Source organism: Grampus griseus, assembly GCF_964374135.1.
Source record: "Grampus griseus genome assembly, chromosome: 9".
Lineage (NCBI taxonomy): Eukaryota > Metazoa > Chordata > Mammalia > Artiodactyla > Delphinidae > Grampus > Grampus griseus.
Window position 1 is genome coordinate 42,192,290 of NC_139003.1, and position 23,566 is coordinate 42,215,855.

Genomic DNA, 23,566 nt, shown 5'->3' on the forward strand with positions numbered 1-23,566 from the left:
ACCGTAAGAGGATTTGGGTCTTGCCAACTAGCTGTCTCTGGTTCTTCTCCCAGCTCTGAGGGCTGCATCCTGTTTCAGCTTCACCCACTTTACTGCTTTGTGCCCCAGCTGGCTCCTTTGATGTTGTCGACTCTTGTACCTGGTGGTTTACCCTCTGGAGCTGTGCTTGGATATAGAGACCCCACTAGTGTCACACATTTTCTTTTCCCTAAATAATGTCTTTAGTCCTGTCCAAACACATCCGAAACTCTAGGATCATCCACCCATCCCCAAATGACACCCAGTTCTTGTGCATTGTGGAGCCACTTGTATTCTCTTGACTGTTGCACTGCACCCTGGGGGCCCAGGTGTGTAAATTATACTCCAGTAGTGACCTTGGTCTATAATATGTTGAATCAAGTCTTCTGTCACTTTTTCTATCAGTTTTTTTATTGCATTTTTAAGTGTTCTTGACATGAGTATTTTTAGAGGTGTCCAATTAGAGGTAGTTCTTAATGTTTTCTTCCTTGATTGTTATGTCTGTCACCCTTCTAATTTTATAAAGTGGGATAAAGCTGCAGGCTTCTTAACATGTAGGTTAAGAATAAAGAGGAGGATATCTTCAATTGAGTTTAGAATCTTTTTTATAAATTGTGTTTCTATTGAGAAATAAAAGTTGATATTTGTTTAGCAGATTAGAAATTTATAGGCAGATTGAGTATGACATTTTAAAATCCAGAAGTATATTTGTTTTTAAACTAAATACACACACACACACACACACACACACACACACACACACACACACACACACACACACACACACACACACACACACACACACACACACACACACGTTTTCTGAAGTCAAATAAGCCAGTATATTTCACCGGAAATGGAAGTAGAAGGGAAAATAGAAAACATAGCCAAATGGTGAAATGGGGCTGGGCTGCCAACCTCTGACTTAAGGAGATGAAGTAAGATGTTTTTGCAAACACAACCTATTTCTAATGTACCTTCTTGTCTGGAATTCTCAGGATTTTGGTATTTCTTTAAAACACCTATTGTTGATTGTTTTCTAAAAGCTGTGTTGTGAAGACATAGTTACAGTTATTTATTTCATAAGATGCCCTGGTATTTCTCAGCCACAGACTGACAGTTTCTGGAGGCCAGTTTCTCAAGACCCCGCGTGTGCAAGTCTCTGTTCTGCCAGGGGGAGAGAACGTAGGAGAGTAGTTAGTAGGCTGTTATGAAAGTCCCCATTGCTGCTTTTGAGGGGAATTCAATACATTCCTGAGGAGTGGAATCTCTTATTGATAAATGCAAGCTTTTCTTGTTGGACCTGAAGGGCAGATATCATGCAAGTAATATTAATCCTTTCGTTCTTTGTCATTCAGTTTGATTTTAATATTATTCTGGAGTGTGGGATGCTTCTTCACTAGTCCACTGTGCATTGTTAAGTAAGAGTAGATTGGATGGTATGTATAGCTATTAATATTTACCCTGAAGCAGTGGTGTGCTGGTAAATGTTTAATAGCCAACTCTCGGGAAAAAATATACATATACCTAAAATTTATTATAAATTTTATTGATATAAAAGATGTGTACAAATAATAACAGAGTTTCTAAACAGGATTTTTTAGTTCTTTTTGGAAATAGCTCACCAGAAATACTCTGACTAGCTCAAATAAAAGAAGGAGTGTGGTACTGGGATACAGAGGTCTTGTGGTATTAGGGACAGGAAACAAAGTATTTGGGCCTCATGAAAACTGAAAGTGGGAATTTGAAAGCCCTTTTAACCAAGGAGGCCTGTCCTCTCCATATCAACTCTCTCTCCTTCCCTCCTCCTACTCCACGTGTTTCTTGTCTCTATTACTTCTGATAGAGGTGTCTGTCAGAAGTATGTTTATTTCCCCAGTTAGTTGGTTTCGTCCTTTTGCCTTGCTTTGAAATTCAAAGGAAGTCAAAACAAACTTTGTTTTTTGAGGGTGAATATTTCTATTAGTGGAAAATTAATTTAGGACAGAATTAGTCCTGAAAAAGGGATGTCCATTTGAAGATGTGTTTTTGTTTTAAGGCTCATCCCCCTGTTGCTGTTACAGAGTTCATCCCTACTTGCTACCACGTAGTTATTCTTTTTTTTTTTTTTTTTTCGGTATGTGACCCTCTCACTGTTGTGGCCTCTCCCATTGCGGAGCACAGGCTCCGGACACCCAGGCTCAGCGGCCATGGCTCACGGGCCGAGCCGCTCCGCGGCATGTGGGATCTTTCCAGACCGGGGCACGAACCTGTGTCCCCTGCATCGGCAGGCGGAGTCTCAACCACTGCGCCACCAGGGAAGCCCACGTAGTTATTCTTTATTTGTTATTCTTTATTTGTCACCATCCTTCAGTCTGTCTTTCTTGGTTCCTTCCCTTCTGCCAAGGAATATGTACATCTCTTACCTTTCCCTCTCAAAGGACAAAATTGAAGCAAGATTTTTTAATTGGTCTACCCATTGGGTATCCTTGTCACCCCCAATCTAATCTTTAAAACTCCTGTTCCTTTCTCTACTGCAGTCTGGTCTCACCAGTGGTGAGGGTGTGGTCCCATCCACCTGTACCACCTGCCCCTTTTACAGTGATTACCTGGCAGCCAGCCAAGCCATTCTTCTGTTTGGTTTTAATCTAAGGATGGTAAAATAATGCATAAAACCACTCAAGGTTTTCACGGAGAAGTGCTGTGAACAGCCTATAGGGACTCTGTTCCTGTCTTTTTGTGCTTAATTTTCTCTTTAGTTTCTCACTGATTATGGCCATCTTTAGAATTTCTACACCTCTCATAAAAACTGTAGCTGAAGGATGGACAAAAATTCCTTTCCCACAATTCTTTTTAAAAAAATAATTAATTAATTAATTAATGGCTGCGTTGGGTCTTCGTTGCTGCAAGCGGGCTTTCTCTAGTTGTGGTGAGTAGGGGCTACTCTTTGTTGTGGTGTGCAGGCTTCTCATTGCGGTGGCTTCTCTAGTTGTGGAGCACGGGCTCTAGGCATGTGGGCTTCAGTAGTTGTGGCACGTGGGCTCAGTAGTTGTGGCTCATGGGCTTAGTTGCTCCGTGGCATGTGGGATCTTCCCGGACCAGGGCTCGAACCCATGTCCCCTGCATTGGCAGGTGGATTCTTAACCACTGTACCACCAGGAAAGTCCCTCCCACAATTCTTAAGGCGAGAAATAGAGGAGAATCATTAAAGCACCTAAGTTTGAGTATGATTTTTAGATCTTGTAATAGAATCTTTGAGCCCTTTTCCATTCACTGTTCTACTGCAGGGTGCCCAGAGAATACCCCCTTTTGATTTTTAGGCTCTTTCAGCATGTAGCTCTCTGTTCTAGATCATCTGAGCAGATCTTCTTTAGAAATCATTGAGCATTGAGTAGAGTTGATGACTCTGAGTCCACTTATACGGTCTGGTAACTCTCCAGGCCCTGCTGCCTACTTGCACACTTGTTTGTTGTCCTCCATGGAAAATACTTTTACTGAACTTTACTTTTAGGGTCTTAAAAGAAACAACTATATGAAATTCCTTACTTTATGTTTCGTGCATCTCTGTGGTTTGAGTACATTACCTACTGTAGTACCCACTATCCTCTCTTAGGAAACTTTTTTATGTGTGAAATGTGTCCTCCCTGTGGAATTGTATAAAATATTTACATATATTTTTAAACAATAGTAAAGTGAACACCTGTGTGCCCATCATTCAAATTAAGAAATATCATTATTGGAAGCTTTCATTCACTTAAAATTCCTCCTTAATGCATTTTCTTCCCTTCTCCCAGGCCTCAGAGGAAATGGCATCCTAACTTTTGGTCTAAGTTTTTCCTTGCTTTTCTTTATAACTTTACCACCTATGTATATATTCTTAAATATGATATATTGTTTAGTTTTGAAAAACTGTGGACATTGTTTTTTTAGTTTGACACGTGTAAGTTTACTCTTTTTAATGTTACTATTTTTTAGGATCCTATTTTGCTCTGTTTTTAGTACTCATATATGTGATTTTGTGATCCATTAATTTTTCTTAGAATAATTTTGTTGACACATTACAAATTGAAATGAAAGGTAGCAGGCTGTGTGTGGCATTTCAGTTTCCCTGAATGTGTATTTCTTTGATTGCACATCTCTCCCCAATTCATCCTCCTCCCTATAGAAGTGTGCCCCATAGTTTGGGATGGTCTGATGATTTGTGATGTTTCAGTTTGTTTTTTGAAGTTTCTGTTCTAATGGTTTTTCAAGCCAAAATTAATAAAATATACTATTTTATTTCCTTTAGTGATGAATAAGAACATCTGTTTTGATGTTGTCTGGAAGATTTTTATGATTGTTTTACTCATAGCTCTTTGTCTGACAAATATCAACAGGTCCCCAAATAAGTTTATTGAACTACTTTTTTAATTATATTCTACAGCTGGGTAAGAGACTTATTAGTGTGTTTTTAAAGTTAATTGTCATTATTTTGTGTGTACGTACATGACCTTGGCTTATTGGCTTTTTGTGATAAAATGCAGCAGCAGTTTCTTACCCCGTCTGTCTCCATAACCCATCCATTCCTTTGTCCAGAGAAACCACTTTCACATCTTTGAAATCTCAGCAATTCTACCATGGAAACCAGTAGCCCATACTTAGGTTCTTATAACCATGTAAATATTGCTCACCGCTGAGTCACGTAGGGTAATTAATTGTTTACATGGTAACAGTTTCTTTCCTGTAGTTAGTAATTGCCTATTATTTTGTTTTCCTTTGGTTTCTGTATACTGATTAATTCTGAACCACAACTAAACTGTAAAATGCTTAATTTATATGTTGCCAAATGTATAAAATTCACCGTTTCAGTTCTCCCTCCCCTAGTCCCTGGGGCCTCCCTCTTAGAGTCCTGTCTTCTGGTTCCACACTAGGCTGATCACTCTCTAGGCTTGCATGTTGGAACTTTATATTTTACTTTTTCACTTGATTTGACTGATTTTAGTATTTTATTTTCCTCAGACTTTGTTCCACTGTCTTCTAAGAATTCAATTTGGCTTTTCAAAATTTAGTTCTGTTTTGCCATCAATTCCTTTTGTACGTGGCTTTTTTTTCCCTCTGGCAGCTTTTGGGTTCTTCTTTTTCATGTCTTAAATAAAGGTCATGATGTGGTAGATTTCGTTTCATCCTTTTCATTGGATACCCTGTGGGTTCTGTTCATTTGGACATGTGTATTCTTCTGTTCTGGGGAAAATTTTCTAGTATTATTCCTTGGATGACTTTCTCTTCTCCATTGTCTCTGTTTTTCTCAAAATCCTATTGTTTGGATATGGAACTCTTGGATTGAAATCTAATTTCTAGTTTTTTCCCTCCCTTATTTTATCTGTTATACTTTATTGTACTTTCTATGAGGTTTCCAACTCTCCTAAAGAGTTTTGAGCTTGAAGTTTTCTTCTGCTTCTTGCATTGTCTCTTGACTGCAGGTCCCCCTTCAATTTGTATTTGTTTCTGTTTTTCACGCTGAAAGCTTCCTCACAACCTGGTGATCCTTAGCTTGACATTTATTTTTAAGAACGAGGTAGCTTGTAAAAGCCCGTTGGAAGGGTGTAAGGTGGATGGGACTTACTGACTAGTGGCTTTTATTATAGAATGAACAGGTCGGGATCATCTTGTAGCTTCTTCATTTACCAGCCTCAGAAGCCTCTATACGGAGAGTGGAGGCACATTGGATTCTTAATCACTTCAGTGTAGAAGTGACACCAGGTACCAGTGACAATTGCCCACCCCCACCTCTTGTGGACACTTATGTGTGAGGGCTCAAGTCCACTCACAAAGGCAGGAAGCAGTATTCCCCGTCTCTCTTTTCCATTCCCTTTATTGCATTAAGGGAGCTTTTTGAGGAGAACTTTTAAATGATTTTCTTTATGAAGGTCTCTACATTTAATGTTTGCTGCTCAGTACCTATGTGACCACTCGGATCTGTCCCTGACTCTCCTTCTCCTTTGAATATTTACCTTTCTCTACCTGTTTCTGCTAAGTTCTTTACTGCTTCTCAGCTTTTGTGAGAAAAGCCTGGCCACTCTTTTGTAGACATAACTACTCATCAGAAAATGCCTTTCACATGAGGAACCAACCACTCACAGAGTACAAAGAAAATCCAATTCTGGTTTTCTGTTTTTCTCTATTATCTTTGGCCATTGGAGGTTCATAGTGGCTTCTTTGATACCAGCACTTTTTTTAGAACTACTTTATTTATAGATAGGTTCCAGAAGCCTTGAGGGACTGGAAGATTAGTCTGTATGTCAAAACCTCCTTTTAATTTTGCTTAATAACCCCCTTTCTAACCTGAAGTGAATAGTCATAATTAATATAACCAGTTTTCCAACACTGTCTTCTCATGATCCAACCCAAGTCGCCTATGAAGTGACTCAGTGTTTTTTTTTTAGGCTCTGTGGCAGAATAGACTAACTTTTTACATCAATTTCTTACTCCTTCCCCGCCCTCCACCTGTTTTAAGGAAAAGTTGAATTTCTTATTCTGTATGCTAATTTCACTTGCATTGTTTTATTTGACATTTTTTTGTTCTTCATTAATAAATCAAGCATTTACTGTTTATGCAGGCTGGATTTTTGGTTAAAAACGTGTCTTAAGTAGGCTGTGAATTGAACCAGCTCAAACTTTTCCAGCTCCATGGTTTTTTTTGGTTTTTTGAATGTTCTATTAACTTGGCCTGCTAGCACATCTTTAATCATTTGGTCTAACAGTTGTATATGAATATTTAAAAGATGTGTATTTCTCTTCAGCATGCTTAAATTGATGAAAGTTATTGGTTAAAAATATTGGTGTCTTTTCTACAAAATCTGCCCCCTTTTATGTCATTATCTCAGCAAATGACATTTTTTTTTAAATTTAAAATTTTTGGCTGCGTCGGGTCTTTGTTGCTGTGCGCTGGCTTTCTCTAGTTGCGCAGGCTGGGGCTACTCTTGGTTGCAGTGCGTGGGCTTCTCATTGCGGTGGCTTCTCTTGTGGTGGAGCATGGGCTCTAGGCACACAGGCTTCAGTAGTTGTGGCGTGTGGGCTCAGTAGTTGTGGTTTGGGGGCTCTAGAGCACAGACTCAGTATTTGTGACACACGGGCTTAGTTGCTCCGCGGCAGGTGGGATCTTCCCGGACCATGGATTGAATTCGTGTCCCCTGCACTGGCAGGCGGATTCTTAACCACTGCACCACCAGGGAAGTCCCTCAGCAAATGACACTTGACCACACTGTTTGTTGTCCAGGTCTAACCCTGGGAAGATATCCATGACTATCCCCTTTAGTTACCTCTGAAATCCAAGTAGTCACAAAATCCCATTGGTTTCTTCCTTCAGAATATCTCTGGCGTCCTTGCACTTCTTTATTTGTACCCTATCATTTTGCCTCCCTGGGACACCCTGGCATTCTCTGTCTCTCTGGGACATCCCAGCATCTCTCTTACTAGGATACCATGGTATTCTCTCTCCCTAGGACTGCCTCAGCTCTGCCATCAGTCCAGTCCCCCACAGGGCTATTTGTACACTGTGGGACTGTGACAAGGACAGTGCAACAGGAGCACAAGTTTTGGGGAAGAAGGAAGAATAGTGAAAGGGGTCTGGAAGCGTATGCAGGACCAGATCCCACATGGCATTTTAGACGTGTTTAGGGGTTTGAATTTCCTCCTGAGAACAATGGGATGCCAACGAAGGACTGAGTGGATAGTGTTAGTGTGATCGTATTAATTTATTTTTAATGATGGCATGATGTAGAGAATACACTGTAGGAGGAGTGAGCCTGGATATAGTGAAGGTGTGCAGGAAGGTGCTGCCATTGTCCATGTGGAAGGGGATGGTGGCCTGAGCTAGTATAGTGGGGGTTGGATGGAGAGAAGTGGACAGACTCCATGATATTTGGGAGGCAGAGTTCATGAGGCTTTGTGATTGAGTTGTTCTTTTTAAAATAATTTTAGGACAGCACATGTTTGCACGTTGGTGTAATTTTCTCCAGTGGTGCTCAACAGAGGGTTAAGAAGCTAGGAGTGCCTGTGAGGAAGGAGAAAGCTGTGAATAGTGGGGAATGAGCTGGAGTGTTGGGAGATAACAGCCCTGAGGAGGGCAAGTGAAGAAATGAGCTGAGATGAGCAGGGTTTAATGAAGGGCTCAGGAGCAGTGTCTGGAAGTGACAATAGAGGTGGCTGCTGGCCTCACCTCCAGGTCAAGAGCCAATACAGGAGCATGACAGAGTGACTCTCACAGCAAGGTGAGGTTTCAAGGCAGGAGAAGGAAGCATCTGGGTAGAGGCTGAGGCTGATGAGGAAAGAAGTTTTTCACCATGGAATGGAGGTCCCAGTAGCAATGACGTGAGATGTTGTATATTTGACCACAAGATTCCCCCAAAATGAATGCCAACAGTCTTCTGATTGAATAGTTTTTATGTTTTCACTTACTCTTCAGATACCTTTTGAATCTCTGCCCTAGGAGAGGCTCAGTATTAGGCACTCCAACAGCTGCAGTGATGTATCGAAAGTTCACAATCTAGTAAATAAAATATTATTTTTCTTGGCCCTGGCAGACAAAGAGTTAATTTAAAGGCATTAATGATTTGCTTATAACAGACTGGCAGGACCAAGCTGAGAACTTTTCTCAGCCTTCCTGATTCTCATTCTTTCTCTCACCTTTACTTTCTCTTTCCTTAATGCTCCAAAGTATCCCTGCCTCTAAGTTTAAGGGAAGATGCTCAGCTCTCAACCAGGCCTGGTGGGCTAGCAGGTGCTGAGGATTACATCTCCAACTTGAGACTGGAAATCCTCTTAATTGATTTCTTTCCAAAATATTCTCTCATATGCTGTTTCTTAAGCATTTATACAGCAAGAAAACTCACTCCAAGGGTAATTTAATATCATTTTGAATTACTACTTTCATTTTCTCTTTGAACTTTGCGTGTTTCATCATTCTTTGGTAAATAGAGGTAGAAACCTCTGAGATTAACACAGCCTACCAAAATGTGATGATTGGTTTGAATCTGCTTCACTGAAAAGTTTGGGAAAGAAGAGAATTATAAAATTATTAAACGTTAGAACTGAAAAGTGTTTTTAAGATCTTTTACATTCTCACCCCCTTATTTTATATCTAAGGAAATCAAGGCTCAAAAGATTAATGGGATGTATGAGTAAATGTGGTAATTGTTTGCCAAGCTCAGAATCCTTTCAAATTTGCACAGTAGGAACTTTCATATTTTCTCGCAGGTGGTAGTTGGTAATATTGCAGAAGAAACTTTTTTTTTAACCACTAGGGAATGCTGAAATATCAACTGTAATGGAAAAAAAAATCAATTTTAAGTATTCTGATTACTACATCTTTTCTGTTTAGCAAAATAAAATGACCTATGTGATAGTCATTAAGGATCGGAGGGTAGGAAGGTAAATGCTGGGAACACTACTTTGGATTTATTGCAAGTCATATCATTTCCTAGTGATTGTAACTTAGAACATTCCTCGTAGATAAGCAAAGTTTATTCTCTCCTCCTGGCTATGCAGGGCCTGAATATACCAGAAAGTCTGCCTCCCTGCTTTATTAGTTAAGCAAAGGTGTCTACATAATCATGGAAGATGCTGTGCCATAACCTATAGTATATTAGAACAGTATATAATTTTGAGGTAAGGAAGACCTTCACAGACAAGACAGGAAATGCAGAAGAAATAAATTAAAATATTGACATTTTACTATGAAATTAACTACATAAAATTAAAATTTTTTTCTGACAGAATACACTGTAAATTATATCAGAAGATTTTGTCACACATGACAGTAAAAAAATTTGTATCCCTAATCTTTAAATAGGGAAACAGAGAATCCAATAGGAAAACAGACAAGAATGTGAATATACAATTCACAGAAGAGTAAATGAAGAAAACAGAACAAAACAGCCCACTAAAATGATGCTTTGTTGTAAAGCAACTATACTCCAATAAAAATTAATAAAAAAATTTTTAAAAAAGTAAAATGATGCCTTGTACAAATAGGCAGGAAGAACAAATCAAAATAACAGTGAGCAAAACATTTTCACCCTTCCTATGGGCAAAATGTAAAAGGATCTGGGCATATTGGGTGCTGTGTTATAGAGATACGGACCCCTCATACATTGGTGAGGGTGTGGACTGGAATGGCTTCTCTGGAAAGTTCACGTTCTTTGACTTGGCAGTCTCACACGTCTATTCAATAGAAATAAAGGCACCATTTTTTTTTTACATGTACAGCGATGTTATTTTAACATTTTAAAAACTATAGCAAGGAATTGAAAAACATTCATATGACCAATAACAGGAAAAGGGCTGAAAAAATTGCAGTGTGTTTGTACTGTGCAATATTTGACATCTATTAAAATAAAAAGAATGCCTTGGGGCTTCCCTGGTGGCGCAGTGGTTGAGAGTCCGCCTGCCGATGCAGGGGACACGGGTTCGTGCCCCGGTCGGGGAAGATCCCACATGCCGGGGAGTGGCTGGGCCCGTGAGCCATGGCCGCTGAGCCTGCACGTCCAGAGCCTGTGCTCCACAACGGGAGAGACCACAACAGTGAGAGGCCCGCGTACCGCAAAAAAAAAAAAAAAAAAAAAAAAAAAGATGGCTCTACAGTCCTTCTGTTTTCCCTCCTTACCTCTCTCCTTAAATGCAAGTGGTATTTCAGACATCCCCTTCCCCCCTTTCCTCAAGCCTTTAGCCCTGCTACCTGTTCTCTTGAGCAGCAAGTGACTCTGTGCCCTGACTCTAGGGAAAATGGCAACTCTGTAAACTCCTTGCCACTAAACATGCAAACTTCACTTTCCTCTTGGCTGACTGGCCCCATGTGCTGGGGATCCCAGCCCTTCCTTTCTCCTTCTGGGGGTGATGCAGAAGGTGTATGTTCTTGCTACATGGATTATCCCTGCCATCTCATGTATCTCTTCTGTGTTTCCTCATTCATACATCCTGAAGAATAAATATAATGGCCTAGAATACCTATGTCTGATTCTTTGTTACTTCTCTGTGTTATATACGTATTTGCTGGATGGATAGAAAGAAAGAAAGAAGGATATTTGGGTAAAATAACAAGAAAGCAGCATGAGCTAAAGAGAGTAAAAAGACCTCAATAGTAGAGATGAAAGAAACGATGGAACAAACCTAAAAACAGCCTTACTTTCACCTGCCCAAATGCTTCTGGCCAGGGGATGAGGAGAATGGGGATGTTTTCACTCTTACGTGATCAAATGAAGGTTTAACTGTTAGGACTGCCAAACTATACCACTGTGGTTTCTTAGCTAGAGTTATACGCCAGATTTTCATATTTTGATATTTGTGTTGTATTTCCCAATTTTTGGAAAACAAATGAACGATAAAACTTTATCTGTAAACTAGGTTTCCCAAGCATGTATAAAAGTAGCTTGCGTTTGGGAAATACTGAATTAATTAAATCTTTAATGTGCTAACATGCTTTGTGAATTTCCAAGAGCAGGAGACAGTGTGGTGATTTCCAGCTTTATGACCATTAAGCACTTTTCTGTACTTGCTCCCATCCCCTCTTCTGAATATATATTATATGCCAAGAAAAATACTTTGAGAAATGCTGAGGGACACAAATTAATATGTGTACTAAAGGATAAAAAAAAAAAGAAGAGAAAGACAGGTCAGGTTGCATGACGCACAGTAACATGACTATTAAGAATTTTTTATTTCTTGTCAGTTTGTGTTTTTCTGTACATTTTGAAGATGGAAAATGATTTTTTTAAAAATAAAACTTGTTTTGGCTAATGATACCTTAGAGGAAATAAGCTGTTTTGTAAATAAGTATAGTAGAGTTCTAGTGTGGCTAAAACTTCTTGTAGTACTGGCAGATTATCATGCTCTGTTATTTCAAGGTTTTAAGATTGACCTGCTTTCTGTTATTCAAGTTACATTTTCTTATTCTCTTTTCCAGCGGCAGTCGATTAGGAGGCCTGGTTACAGTGTTGTGCTTCTTTTTCAATCATGGAGAGGTAGGTAGTCAACAAATATTTTCAAAATCTTTAGGGAATTTTACTTCTAGAAATATGAGTTTCTTCTTTAGGTAGTCAGTCAAGTATTTTTTAAAATTTTAGGAGATTTTACTAATAGAAATATAAATTTCTTCCTTAATTTCTTTAAATGTAATCTATAGTAGCATTCTTTAAATGTTTGATCTTATTTTGATTCATTTTTTTAAACACTAGCACTTATCTTTAGTTAACTTTTCATGACCATTATATCTTTTATGTGATACATCTCTTAGTGGCCTGAAGAAATAGTGGGTCTGTGTTAATTCTATATATAATTTAACACTGTGTTCTAACTGACGCAAATAAGCTAGCCATGTATCCATTAACTTCCTGTGTCAGGGTAACTTTTCGATGTAGGAGCTATAGTGTATGTTTCTAGTTTAATGCATTTCAATTCAACTTTGATATACTTTTGAGTATCCTTTGCAGAATATTTTATTGTATCTATAAATTTTCACGTATCCAAGGGCTTTCCAAAGAGAACAGCATTGTAAAAAGCATAGACTCTGGATCCAGGTTACCTGTGTTCAAATCCTGGCTCTTCCATTTAATGACTGAGTGACCTAGGCAAGCCATTTAATCTCACCTTAGTTTCCTCTTTGTAAACGGGCATAATGATGTTATCCATTTCATGGGATTATTGGGGAGATTAAATGAATTCATATGCGTAATGTGCCTAGCACAATGTTTGACACACAGTTACTGCTAAATAATTTAGTTTGTGTAATTGTTTATATTATCATTAGTAACTTATTTTAGATTAAATTTTAATATAAATTCAAGATGCCAGTGAAATCCTTCCAGGAAATTAATTATAGTTGTAAATGAATTTCTAGTAATATATCTCTGTCCAGTTTTCTTTCATGGTAAGTTTTGTATGAAGGGAAAGAAAAGAAAGGTCAGGTTGCTTTGTGTGAAGTAACTCATTCCTTTTATGTGTTTCTACACTAAGTGTCTACAGCATTTGAATATGCACATGTTACAAAGCTCTAAGAGTAGTCATGCAAAAACTTAACTGTAGACTTAAGGTTGAATTTTATATTATTCAGTGGATTACTGATGGAAATTGAACTAACACATGCTTAGTATTTAGAATCACAGAAACTTAAAGCTTTATGGATTAGAGCATTTGACAAATGATTGCAATATGACATCAATTACTTGATTTGATCTGAATTTTGAGCAAAGAAAAAAAGAATTATTTGGCTCTTTTTGACTGTGGATGCTGCTCAGTGCTGTCGTTGGACCATAAACCTTTTGGAAGCACAGATCTGTGAGAATGACCTAAGAAATAGGTAATAACTGCTTAACAATGGAAGAAAGGAACATTGAGGGTTCACAATGAGATGTTGAGAGGAAAGGGACTGTTGTAAATTTTGAAGCCAAGGCACAGTTTTAGATACTACTGTCTTTAAGCAGAAATATTCTCAGTGTAAATTAGAGGTTATTAATTCCTGATCTTACATTTTTCTAATAATTTTGATACTCATGTAGCATGAACATCATTCTTGACAAAGTCTTTTCAGTTTTTAACAATGAAATTCAGACAATTCAGTTCATTTTTCAGGTTGAGAGGTTTTTTTTTTGATACTTTTTAGCTACTTGGTACACTGAAACATGCTTAGGGAACACATTCCACTTAGGAAAAGGTAAACTAAATGAGATTAGAATTAGAATTGTGGTTTTACTGAATTAGTCAAGTAGATAATTGTATTTATATCAGTAACTATAGCTTTAGAGTAGAAAAGTAACCATTTTGAGTAATGACATTAAAATTTAGAACATAAACTGCAGTTTTGGGTAAAATAATCTTGAGAACTCAAGTAACTAAAATCTATTTTATTATAATTTTATATTTATTTTGGTTTTCAGATTGTACAATTTTCAGACCCTTGTTTTCTTCTGATTTTTAAAAATGTTGCCTAAAGTACATAGTTTTTATAAGGGGGGAAGCATCTACTCTGATAGTACCTATTAATGCATTTAGTGAACTTTTCCGGAGAGTCAGTGTTTGCTTCACGGGAATTTCTAGCCAGTTTCTAATTGGTACCCTTCTTTCTTAGAAGAGTTATTTAAATCATGTGAGTGAGTGGTTTATGTGCCAAAAAACAGTTGTGAATTGTTACCTGCTTTTTTCTATTTCCATTATTTAGTTTGCTCTGTACTTGAGTCTAAGATAGTGTAAGATGTACTTTTTAAAATATTTTTTTCTCAGATGATTTTACAAGGGAAAATATTTGCTTTAATAAAAGAACTGCAAATTATGTAGTGTAAATGATTAATCAAATTATTTAAAACAGAAATTTAAAACCTTCAAATCTAAAAAGTGTGAAAACACAGTAAAGGAGCTATTAATTGCTCATAGTAATTATCAATAATATTGAGGTTATATATTTCATAATAAAAATTATGCAGATGTTTTCACTTACCAAGCTTTTTAATTAAATGTTGATTCTGTCCCTATTGAGAATTATTGCTAAGATGAAAGCTAACAATTTTGCTTAGCTTTTAAAGCATTTAGATGGGTACATTAAAAAAAAAACTAAATGCAATATTTTTCTGCAATTTTTTTTTTTTTTTGCGGTACGTGGGCCTCTCACTGTTGTGGCCTCTCCCGTTGCGGAGCACAGGCTCCGGACGCACGGGCTCAGCGGCCATGGCTCACGGGCCTAGCCGCTCTGCGGCATGTGGGATCTTCCCGGACCGGGGCACGAACCTGTGTCCCCTACATCGGCAGGCGGATTCTCAACCACTGCACCACCAGGGAAGCCCTTTTTCTGCAATTTTTGACTGTTAATTTCTTTTCCTTCCTCCCTCCCTCCCTTGCTTTCCTTTCTAATGATGGTAAGGTTTTGGCCAGGATATTTATTCTGAGTCTTCTGTTTATTCAACTCAATTAAAACAACATATACTGAGGTCCTACTGTATGTCAGGACTTGTAGATGCTGGGGATGTGTCAGTTAGTAAAACAAAGACCCCTGTCCTTGTGGATAATCATGTGAAGGTGGAACAATCCTCTGCTTAAGGTGGGGGGAATACTGGTTTATTTGGGGAGAAGCAAGGAGGCCATTGTGGAAGAGCAGAGAGTGGAAGGGATAAGGCCAACAGTGAAAGACGGGAGGTGATGTGTGGAAGGAGCCAATTCTGTAGTCTTGTCAGTCATTGTAAAGTTCATTTGGAGCACGTGGAAAGGCCATGGAGGGTTACCTGCAGAAGAGGGACATGATTTAAATATTTTTTACATTAATTTGGACTATAGTGTAAGTGCAAGATGTGTTATTCAGACTATTGAGTGGTGTGCCTATTTGTGAAACTTACAGTAACTCCAAAAGTCCAAAAACAGAGAGTGTGCTAGTCTTAGCTGGAAATGAATCTGTTGATGTAGATCTGAAAACTAGCTTCTAATGTAGTAGAAAACTAGCCTGCAGTATCTTTCGTGACCTGGCCCTTTCTGCGTCTCACTACTCCAGGGCATTTTCTTTTTACCTCAATCCTGCTGTCCTTCCTTCCTCTAGTTCCCAGAAAGGACTGTTCCTTTTCCTTCCTCAGGGCCTTTGCACATGCTGTTTCCTAGCCCTGTATACTTCCCTCCCCCTGTATCTCTTAATCTGTGCCTAGTTAACTCTTAGTCATCTTTAATAACTGGATGTTTTAGTTTGGGTTTCAGTGGTGTTCTTCATTTCTTCCTGCAGATCTGGGTTTTCATCTGGTATCATTTCTCTTTAGTCTAAGAACTTTATTTAGCATTGTGGTGAAGATCTGCTGCCCATAAGTTCTCTTAGCTTTTGCCTTTCTAAAAACATCCTTATTTTGCCTTCATTTTTTTAAAGTATATTTTTGCTGGATAAGAATTCTGGATTGAAAGCTTTATCTTTAAGCACTTTAAGTGTCATTGTTTTGTGTTCTGGCTTCCATTGTTTCATAAGTCATCTGTCACTCTTATTATTGTTGTCCTGAATGTAATGTGTATCTTCTGTGGTGGTTTGAAGCTTTGTTTTTTTTCTTTTTTTTTGGTCATTGTTTTAAAATTTAATTAATTATATTTTTGGCTGTGTTGGGTCTTCGTTGCTGCATGCAGGCTTTCTTTCTCTAGTTGCCGTGAGCAGGGGGCTACTCTTCGTTGTGGTGCACGGGCTTCTTATTGCGGTGGCTTCTCTTGTTGTGGAGCATGGGCTCCAGGTGCACAGGCTTCAGTAGTTGTGGCTCACGGGCTGTACAGCGCAGGCTCAGTAGTTGTGGCTCACAGGCTGAGTTGCTTCACGGCATGTGGGATTTTCCCTGACTAGGGATCGAACCCATGTCTCCTGCATTGGCAGGCATATTCTTAAACAATGCGCCACCAGGGAAGTCCTTAAAGCTTTGTTTTTATATTTGATTTTTATTGGTTTGATGGTGATGAACTTAAATTTGGTCTTTTTTGTATGTATCCTGCTTAAGTTTCACTGAACATCTTTGTTCCGTGGGTTTTTTTTTTTTAATTTAAATCAGTTTTCGGAAACCTTTTAGCAAATATCTTTTCTTCAAATATTTTGTCTTCCCCATTCTCTCTCTTATTGTCTTTGAGGATTCTCATTCTATGTATGTTCAACTTTTGATGTTATCCCGTAGGTTTTTGATACTCTCTTCATTTTTTTTTAATTTTAATTTTTTCTCTCTTTGTCTCTATTTGGATATATTATTTTGCCATATCCCTGAGTTCATTGGTATTTTATTCTGATATTCAGTCTGCTTTAATGCCCATCCAGTGACTTGTTTATTTTAGATATTATAAATTTCAATTTTAGAATTTCATTGTTTTCCTGAGCTTCCATTTCTCTGTTGAAAATTTTTGTCTGTTTACCCATTCTGTCCATCTTTTCCTGCAAATTTTTAAACCTAATTATTAAGTTTAAATTTAAAGTCCTTGTCTGCTAATTCCAACATTCACATTATCTGTGGATTTAACTAGAATTTACCTTTTGATTGTGGGTTATATTTTTGTATTTTGCATGTCTCATAGATTTGCAAGACATTTTGTATAAAAGAATGATAAAGCCTGAAGTAGATAATTGTTTTTGCTTGTTTTTTTCCCAGAGAGGGATTATCTTTTCCTGTGTCAGGTATGTAGGGTAAGGGCCTGAGCAATTTGATCCCACCATGAGTCTTGCTAAGCTGGGCAGGGCTGTGGTTTTAATTTGTTTTAGTTTACCTCCAGTTTCAAATGAATTAAGGAGATTTCTGCTCTGTGGCTCAATCTCCAGTTTCCCAGATGCTCAGCCCAGGGCATGATCTCTTTGATCTTACCAGCAATTGAATCTGGAGGGGGTGAAGTTTTAGCTTTTTAGTTTCAGTCCATCACTGGATTCGACTTCAGCAAGTTCCTGGAAGCTAAGCACTGTGTGAGACTGTGACTTCTCTCTGCTTCCTCCCTGTTCTTCACTGCTTCTTCACCCCAATCTGAATATCCAATTAACTTAGTACTGTTTGTTGAAAAGACCATTCTTTTTCCATTGAATTGTAGTGGTGCTTTTGTCATTAATCAAGTAACTGTATATTTGTAGATTTGTTTTTAGACTCTCAAATCTGTTCTATTTTTCTATTTATCTTTAAGCCAGTATCACACTATCTTAAATATTGTAACTTTAAAAGTTTGATATCTGGTAGTAAAAAGTCTCCAACTCTGTTCTCCGGTGTTGCTTTAGCTAGTCCAGGTTTTTGTATTTCCGTATAAATTTTAGAATCAGCTTTCCATGATTCCTCCTTCCCCCAGTAGATTTACAACCTGCTAGGACTTTAGTTATGATTGCCTTGATCTCTAGATCAATTTAGGGAGAAGTGACATTCTAAATATATCAGATCTTCCCATCTATAAACATAGGTAATCTTTCATTTATATCAATCTTCTTCAATTTCTTTCAGCAATGTTTTGTGTCTTGCAAATTTTTTATTAGATTAATTCCTAACAAATGTGTGTGTGTGTGTGTGTGTGTGTGTGTGTATTTTTGGGAGGGAGGGATACTATTCTCTGCCCTTTTGATATGTCCTCAGTGTTCTTTCAACACTTACTTTCTTGCACAAAAAGGTGTTTCAAGATCACCTCGTACTGTCTTGCCCCCAGATGTGGAATCAGCTATTTTCCAAGGAATCTTGGATCCTGTTAGTGGAAAATGGTAACTAGAGACCACAAGTGGGGTGCTTGATGTGCTTATTACTGCTTGGATGTAATGACTTTTAGGTCCTTTTAGCAAAAATCATTAATTCATACTGATTCTTCCAATAATCCTAATCTAGTAATCTAGTAGTATAAACCCTGCCTTCTCCCACTCCATATTTGTATCCCCTCCCTCCCCACAATCTAAATGTATTTACTTACTTGCTTTATTCTGTAATATACACAAAATAGTTTCAGAATTAATACATTACGATTACCAATAACAAACCTACTAAGTAAGGTTTAAGATTTCTTTGCTGTTGTTTTTTTTCCTAAGATTATATTCTACTAAGGGGGTACAGAGTTCAAAAGTAAAACAGCTCAAAATATACATAGATTATTTTTGCTTCTCTGTTATGTTACCATTTAATACAGTTAGAATCATTTGTTTCAGTTTATACTGCCTTTGTATCTTGACAAATACCTTCATACTGTATACAGAACTCTGATTATGTTGATAACCTTGAGAAGTTTAGTTTACAACCACATGGTAAGATGGTAGAGTTGATATTGATAACATCTTGTCAGCTTTTTATATTTTAAAAAAGTAAGGAATGGTCAGGTTGCGTCATTGCTATAAAGGATAGAGTCATGAAGATGTAATTTATTGCTTATCCAACAAAGCTGACTGATTTCACAGAAGTTCTGTGCAAACTTTATGGTAGGATATGGTGATATCCTAGAAGTTCAGAGATAAAAAAGGTTTTCATAGAACCAGTAGAAATTCTTTATTAAGATGGTAAAGCTTACTAATAACAATTATACATCACTGAAACATTAATTTTTGTGTGAGCCAAAATTGTATTACAGATTCAAATTGTAACTGACTGGTTATTTGGGCAGCATGTCAGTACATGGTATAGAAAGAGACAAACTCCAAGAAAGCTACCTGACTTATTATCAAGGTGCAGTCCCATCAGCCTCACAAAGCCCATGCCAAGCTAAGGGTCTACCTAAACAATGGGACTGCCCTAAGTAACATCAGATGGAAGATGTTCAAACGATAGGTGTTGCACCTAGCGTTATTATGGTTGACATCTGGATAGCTGAATCCTTAAACCTACACCATTCTCAGAAAAAGAGTAGCCAAACCCATGGTGGTCAGAAATCTTTTTTGGAATCGCTTGTAAGTATAGTGTTTACAGCAATATTATAGCTAACATAGCAGTGCAGCAGTCAGAGGTGGGATAATTTGTTTTAAACCCAAACATTATACGAACAAGTTACAATTGATCCTACAAAGGTTAACTGTAGTTAAAACTCTTGAACAAGCCTTAAACATGATCTGTTTGATACTAACTATAACTTACAATTGACTAGTCAGTTCTATTCCTATTTTTAAATTGTGAAGAGAAATCAATTAGATTATGCTAGATCTCTAAGAGTATAAGTAAACTATTTGAAAGTAGAGGTTGAAAAATGAAGCTGTTTATTGCTAAAATTCTTCATTTTTGATTCTTGAGTAGATGATTAAAAAATTCAGCCTTCACCAAGCAGAAAATAGATTAAAAGCCTGTTGTCATCAATATCTAGGCAGTGTTATGTTGCAGTATTATTCAGTGCTATGAAGTGTGTGCTGAAAATTATTTAGTGGATGATGACAATTAAAACAGTGTAAGATTTTTTATTGAGTTTACTTTCACAATTAAAGAATTTCTTATTCTTTGTCAGAGTATAGAATACATTTGTGTAACCCTTTTTGAAGCAGTTCACGTGTGTATATTTCCTCCTTTCATTCTTAACATTTGAACCTATAAAGAGAACGATAGATTTTTATTTTCTATTTAAAATTATAGTTAAATAAAAAATATTTATTTGTTGAAATTTAAGGTATGATTAAGACAAATCTGTTTACTATTCTCATATTATATGGTGTCATCTGGAACAGCAATTATGTTAGTACCAGATCTAGTAAAGCACCCTGTGTTATTGGAGAAACAATAAGAAGCACTTTCACATACATATGAATTCATTCACTCTTAACTTTTTAGAAGGAGAAAACCTTGCTTTTTGTTACTAATTTATAATTGAGCCTTCTTATCCTTACTTTACAGAGGATGTAATCGAGTTTTAGCAAACTGAGTTACTCCTGCTATTAAGAGAAATGAATTTCTAAGAGATGACAACATAGTTGTATTTGGTAACAAAATAAATATGGGTGAACAGTCTGTATGAAGAAAGTTTTCAAATTGTGTATTACATAGTTTAAATATTTTCTTATTCATTTTTGCATAGAGATTGGTAGCCTTATAAATTTTATATATCTCTACTGTCAATCATACTGAAATCTCTAGTTAATCTAATAAACTAACAGATTTTTTACTTTGCATTTCAGTAAAAACAAATATACATTTTTAAAGACTTTTTCAATCTTTTCATATTCTCTTGTATGTACAGTTCATTTATAAATAGATATTTATGTTAATTTCATAGAGAATGGTGAGTTTTGGTAAAAAAAGAGGAATAAATTGGCTCAGACTTTCTGTAGCAGTAGAAGAAATATCTAATAGTCTGAGGTAGAGCTAAAATAAAGGAAAGACTTATTGCCACTGTGGTCTTTGTAATACTACATAGTCTCTGAAGTAGCCCTGCTTGACGTGAAAGATATAATTATTTCTTCTAGTGTGACGAGCTTAGTAGTAGTAATATCAAATTGTTTACATTTAATCCGGTGCAGTTTTCTTTAAATTGAAAGATGGACTTATTAATATATTTAGTATATATGCAGAAACATGATGGAGTCTCATACTGGGATACTACATTATTTAATTAAGTCTAAAGTAAGCTTTTCAGAAAGGTTGATACTTAACTATTTTAGGACTTCTGTGATTTTATTTGATCCCCTGTGCCACTTTTAAATATTTTGCAGCCCAGGGTGGCTTGGGCAAAGAAGAAGTAAAAACAAAGATGGAGTGCTCCTTTTAAGCAGCATTGTCAGTAAAAATACTAACAGTGATGACCACAGGGAGGTTTGAAATATTGCTTATGGAGAGTTTTGCTGAAATTCACGTGAAAGAAGACAAACTATAGTTCATTTTCAAAACCAGTTCAAATGTAGTGTTTTTACTTTTGGCAGAACATTTTCTTGCTGGTGCTTTCCCTACTTTCCTTTTAGGCTACAGTTGAAGTTTTTTAGGACTTCGTTGTTGACAGTTCATGATGTTACTGTTGCTCAAGAGCTTATGCCATGTGTATCTTCCAGTTTTGCTGTTGGTAGAAAAGTTAGTAGCTTGTTTTCCAGCACACCATTAAGTTGTAGAAAAAACTTCATAGCAGCTTTCGCTTGGTGTTTCTTACTCAACAATTTTAGCAAAGATACCATGCACTATGAATTTTTTTTCAGTGTACCCGTGTGATGTGGACACCTCCTCTCCGCGAAAGCTTCTCGTATCCATTCCTTGTACTTCAGATGCTGCTTGTGACTCATATTCTCAGGTAACTTTGTCTTATCTTTAGTAGTTGTTTGTTTGTTTTGCATTGAATAACTTAAGCTAGAATTTTTTAAACTTCCAGTATAAAAAGTGTAATAAAATAATTAAGTTGATGCAGTTGCTAGGTTGAATTCATAAAGGGGTTTTAAGAGTTTAACTTCAGGGGCTTCCCAGGTGGCACAGTGGTTGAGGGTCCACCTGCTGATGCAGGGGATACGGGTTCGTGCCCCGGTCCGGGAAGATCCCACATGCTGCGGAGTGGCTGAGCCCGTGAGCCATGGCCGCTGAGCCTGTGCGTCCGGAGCCTGTGCTCCGCAACGGGAGAGGCCACAACAGTGAGAGGCCCTCGTACCGCAAAAAAAAAAAAAAAAAAAAAAAAAAAAATATAACTTCAAAATATTTACTACCCAAAACATTTTCTTGATCTGCCTTTTAGTCTTCTTTCCTTTAATTAGTGGTCCACAGGTACTGCTCGAGGAGCAGCAAAGCTGCTTCCACTTCTTCTGCAATCTCTACTTTCCCAAGCCATTTTCTGCCACCACAGCAGCCTCCCAAAAATAGAAAAGGGAAAGCTGGTGGCAGTAGGGTGTATCCCATAAGCTATAGCCCTTCAAAGCAAAGAACGGTTCATAGAATAGGTGTGGTCAGGTACATTAATACACGTAGTTCTTCTTTCTGTGTTTGTTTAGCATCCCTGAGAACTGGATAGTAGGGGTAGAAAGAAACCACATGAGTAGACAAAGGTATGCTAGGATAATTCCTGCTAGAAACTCAGGATTGGATTGAGCCCTCCCATGTTTCTCACTACAAGAGTGGAGAGAGTTGGACCGAGAATATTTCCCTCCCCTCGGGTGAAGATAAAACAAAACGGGGTCTATGAAAGAACAGAACAGAGCATGATGAAAATCTGAAGATGACCCAGACTAAGAACTCCTTTCAGTGATCAGCAGAATTCAGGAGAACTGGTTGAAGTCTGTTACATCAAGCCCTTTGAATGATCTATTTACCTTGATGATCTCAACAGGAACAGAGCCATTACATGGCTTTGTCTCTTATGTAGGGTTTTTAGACCAGCCTTTCACAGAATGTGGGATGGGTGGCAGCTTTTGTATTAACTTTTAAAGTCTCTGCAACTCCAGCCTGATTGCTGTCCCTTAAATTCCTCTTTTATTATGAAAATTAGAACTTTTTTAGCATCTTCACATAAGATGAACTCTGAATTCATAACCTTTAGTTCTGGGGCACTTTGATAGAGGTTTCCTTCTCAAACACTTCAGGAGGAAGTGTTGTGCCGTATGAGTGTCTGATTCATCACTGCACATGCTGTGTTTCCACATCCGCGTTCTTGATCTTGGCTTTTTTCTCCAATACAATACAATACTGTATTCTCCAATACAGTATTTTCTCCAATACCGTGGACTGCCCATCAATCTCTACTTTCTGCTTTTGTTCTGCCTCTGCTTCTGTCTTCAATCCAGTGATGGCAAACTTTTGATTCTTCCCATATTCCCTTGCTGATGTGCTGTGATCTGAGCAGCTGTGTACGGTGCTGCTCCACCTGCGAAGGGTTGCTTCCTTTAATCCATACCGAGGGGTGTACTGTAGAAGGTTCTGCTACTTTGCTATTGCTGCTGTAACAAATCACCACAAACAGATTTATCATATTACATCTTACAGTTCTGTAACTCAGAAATCCTAAGATAGGGGTGTCGGCAGGGCTGCACTTCTTCTGCAGAGTCTAAGGAAGAACCAGTTTTCTTGCCTTTTTTCGCTTCTAGAGGACTGCTTGCATTCCTTGACCTGTGGCCCCCTCTATCTTCAAAGCTAGCAATGGTGGATTGAGTTCTTAGCAGTCATTTTACTCCAACCTTCTTTGACTTTAAGGACCCTTGTGATTACATTGGGCCCCCCTG

The 23,566-nt window shown here is 37.7% G+C and overlaps 1 protein-coding gene across 1 annotated transcript in view; it reads left to right on the forward strand.

Moving 5' to 3' along the window:
• DPY19L1 (dpy-19 like C-mannosyltransferase 1) overlaps positions 1-23,566 on the forward strand; it is a gene marked incomplete at its 5' end in the record, with an annotated part of 94,602 nt that overhangs the window by 24,859 nt on the left and 46,177 nt on the right. Inside the window, 2 exons of the mRNA XM_082662197.1 lie at positions 11,936-11,993; positions 21,566-21,657. Coding sequence (XP_082518323.1) covers positions 11,936-11,993; positions 21,566-21,657 — 150 coding nt within the window. The remainder of the gene's footprint in view (positions 1-11,935; positions 11,994-21,565; positions 21,658-23,566) is intronic.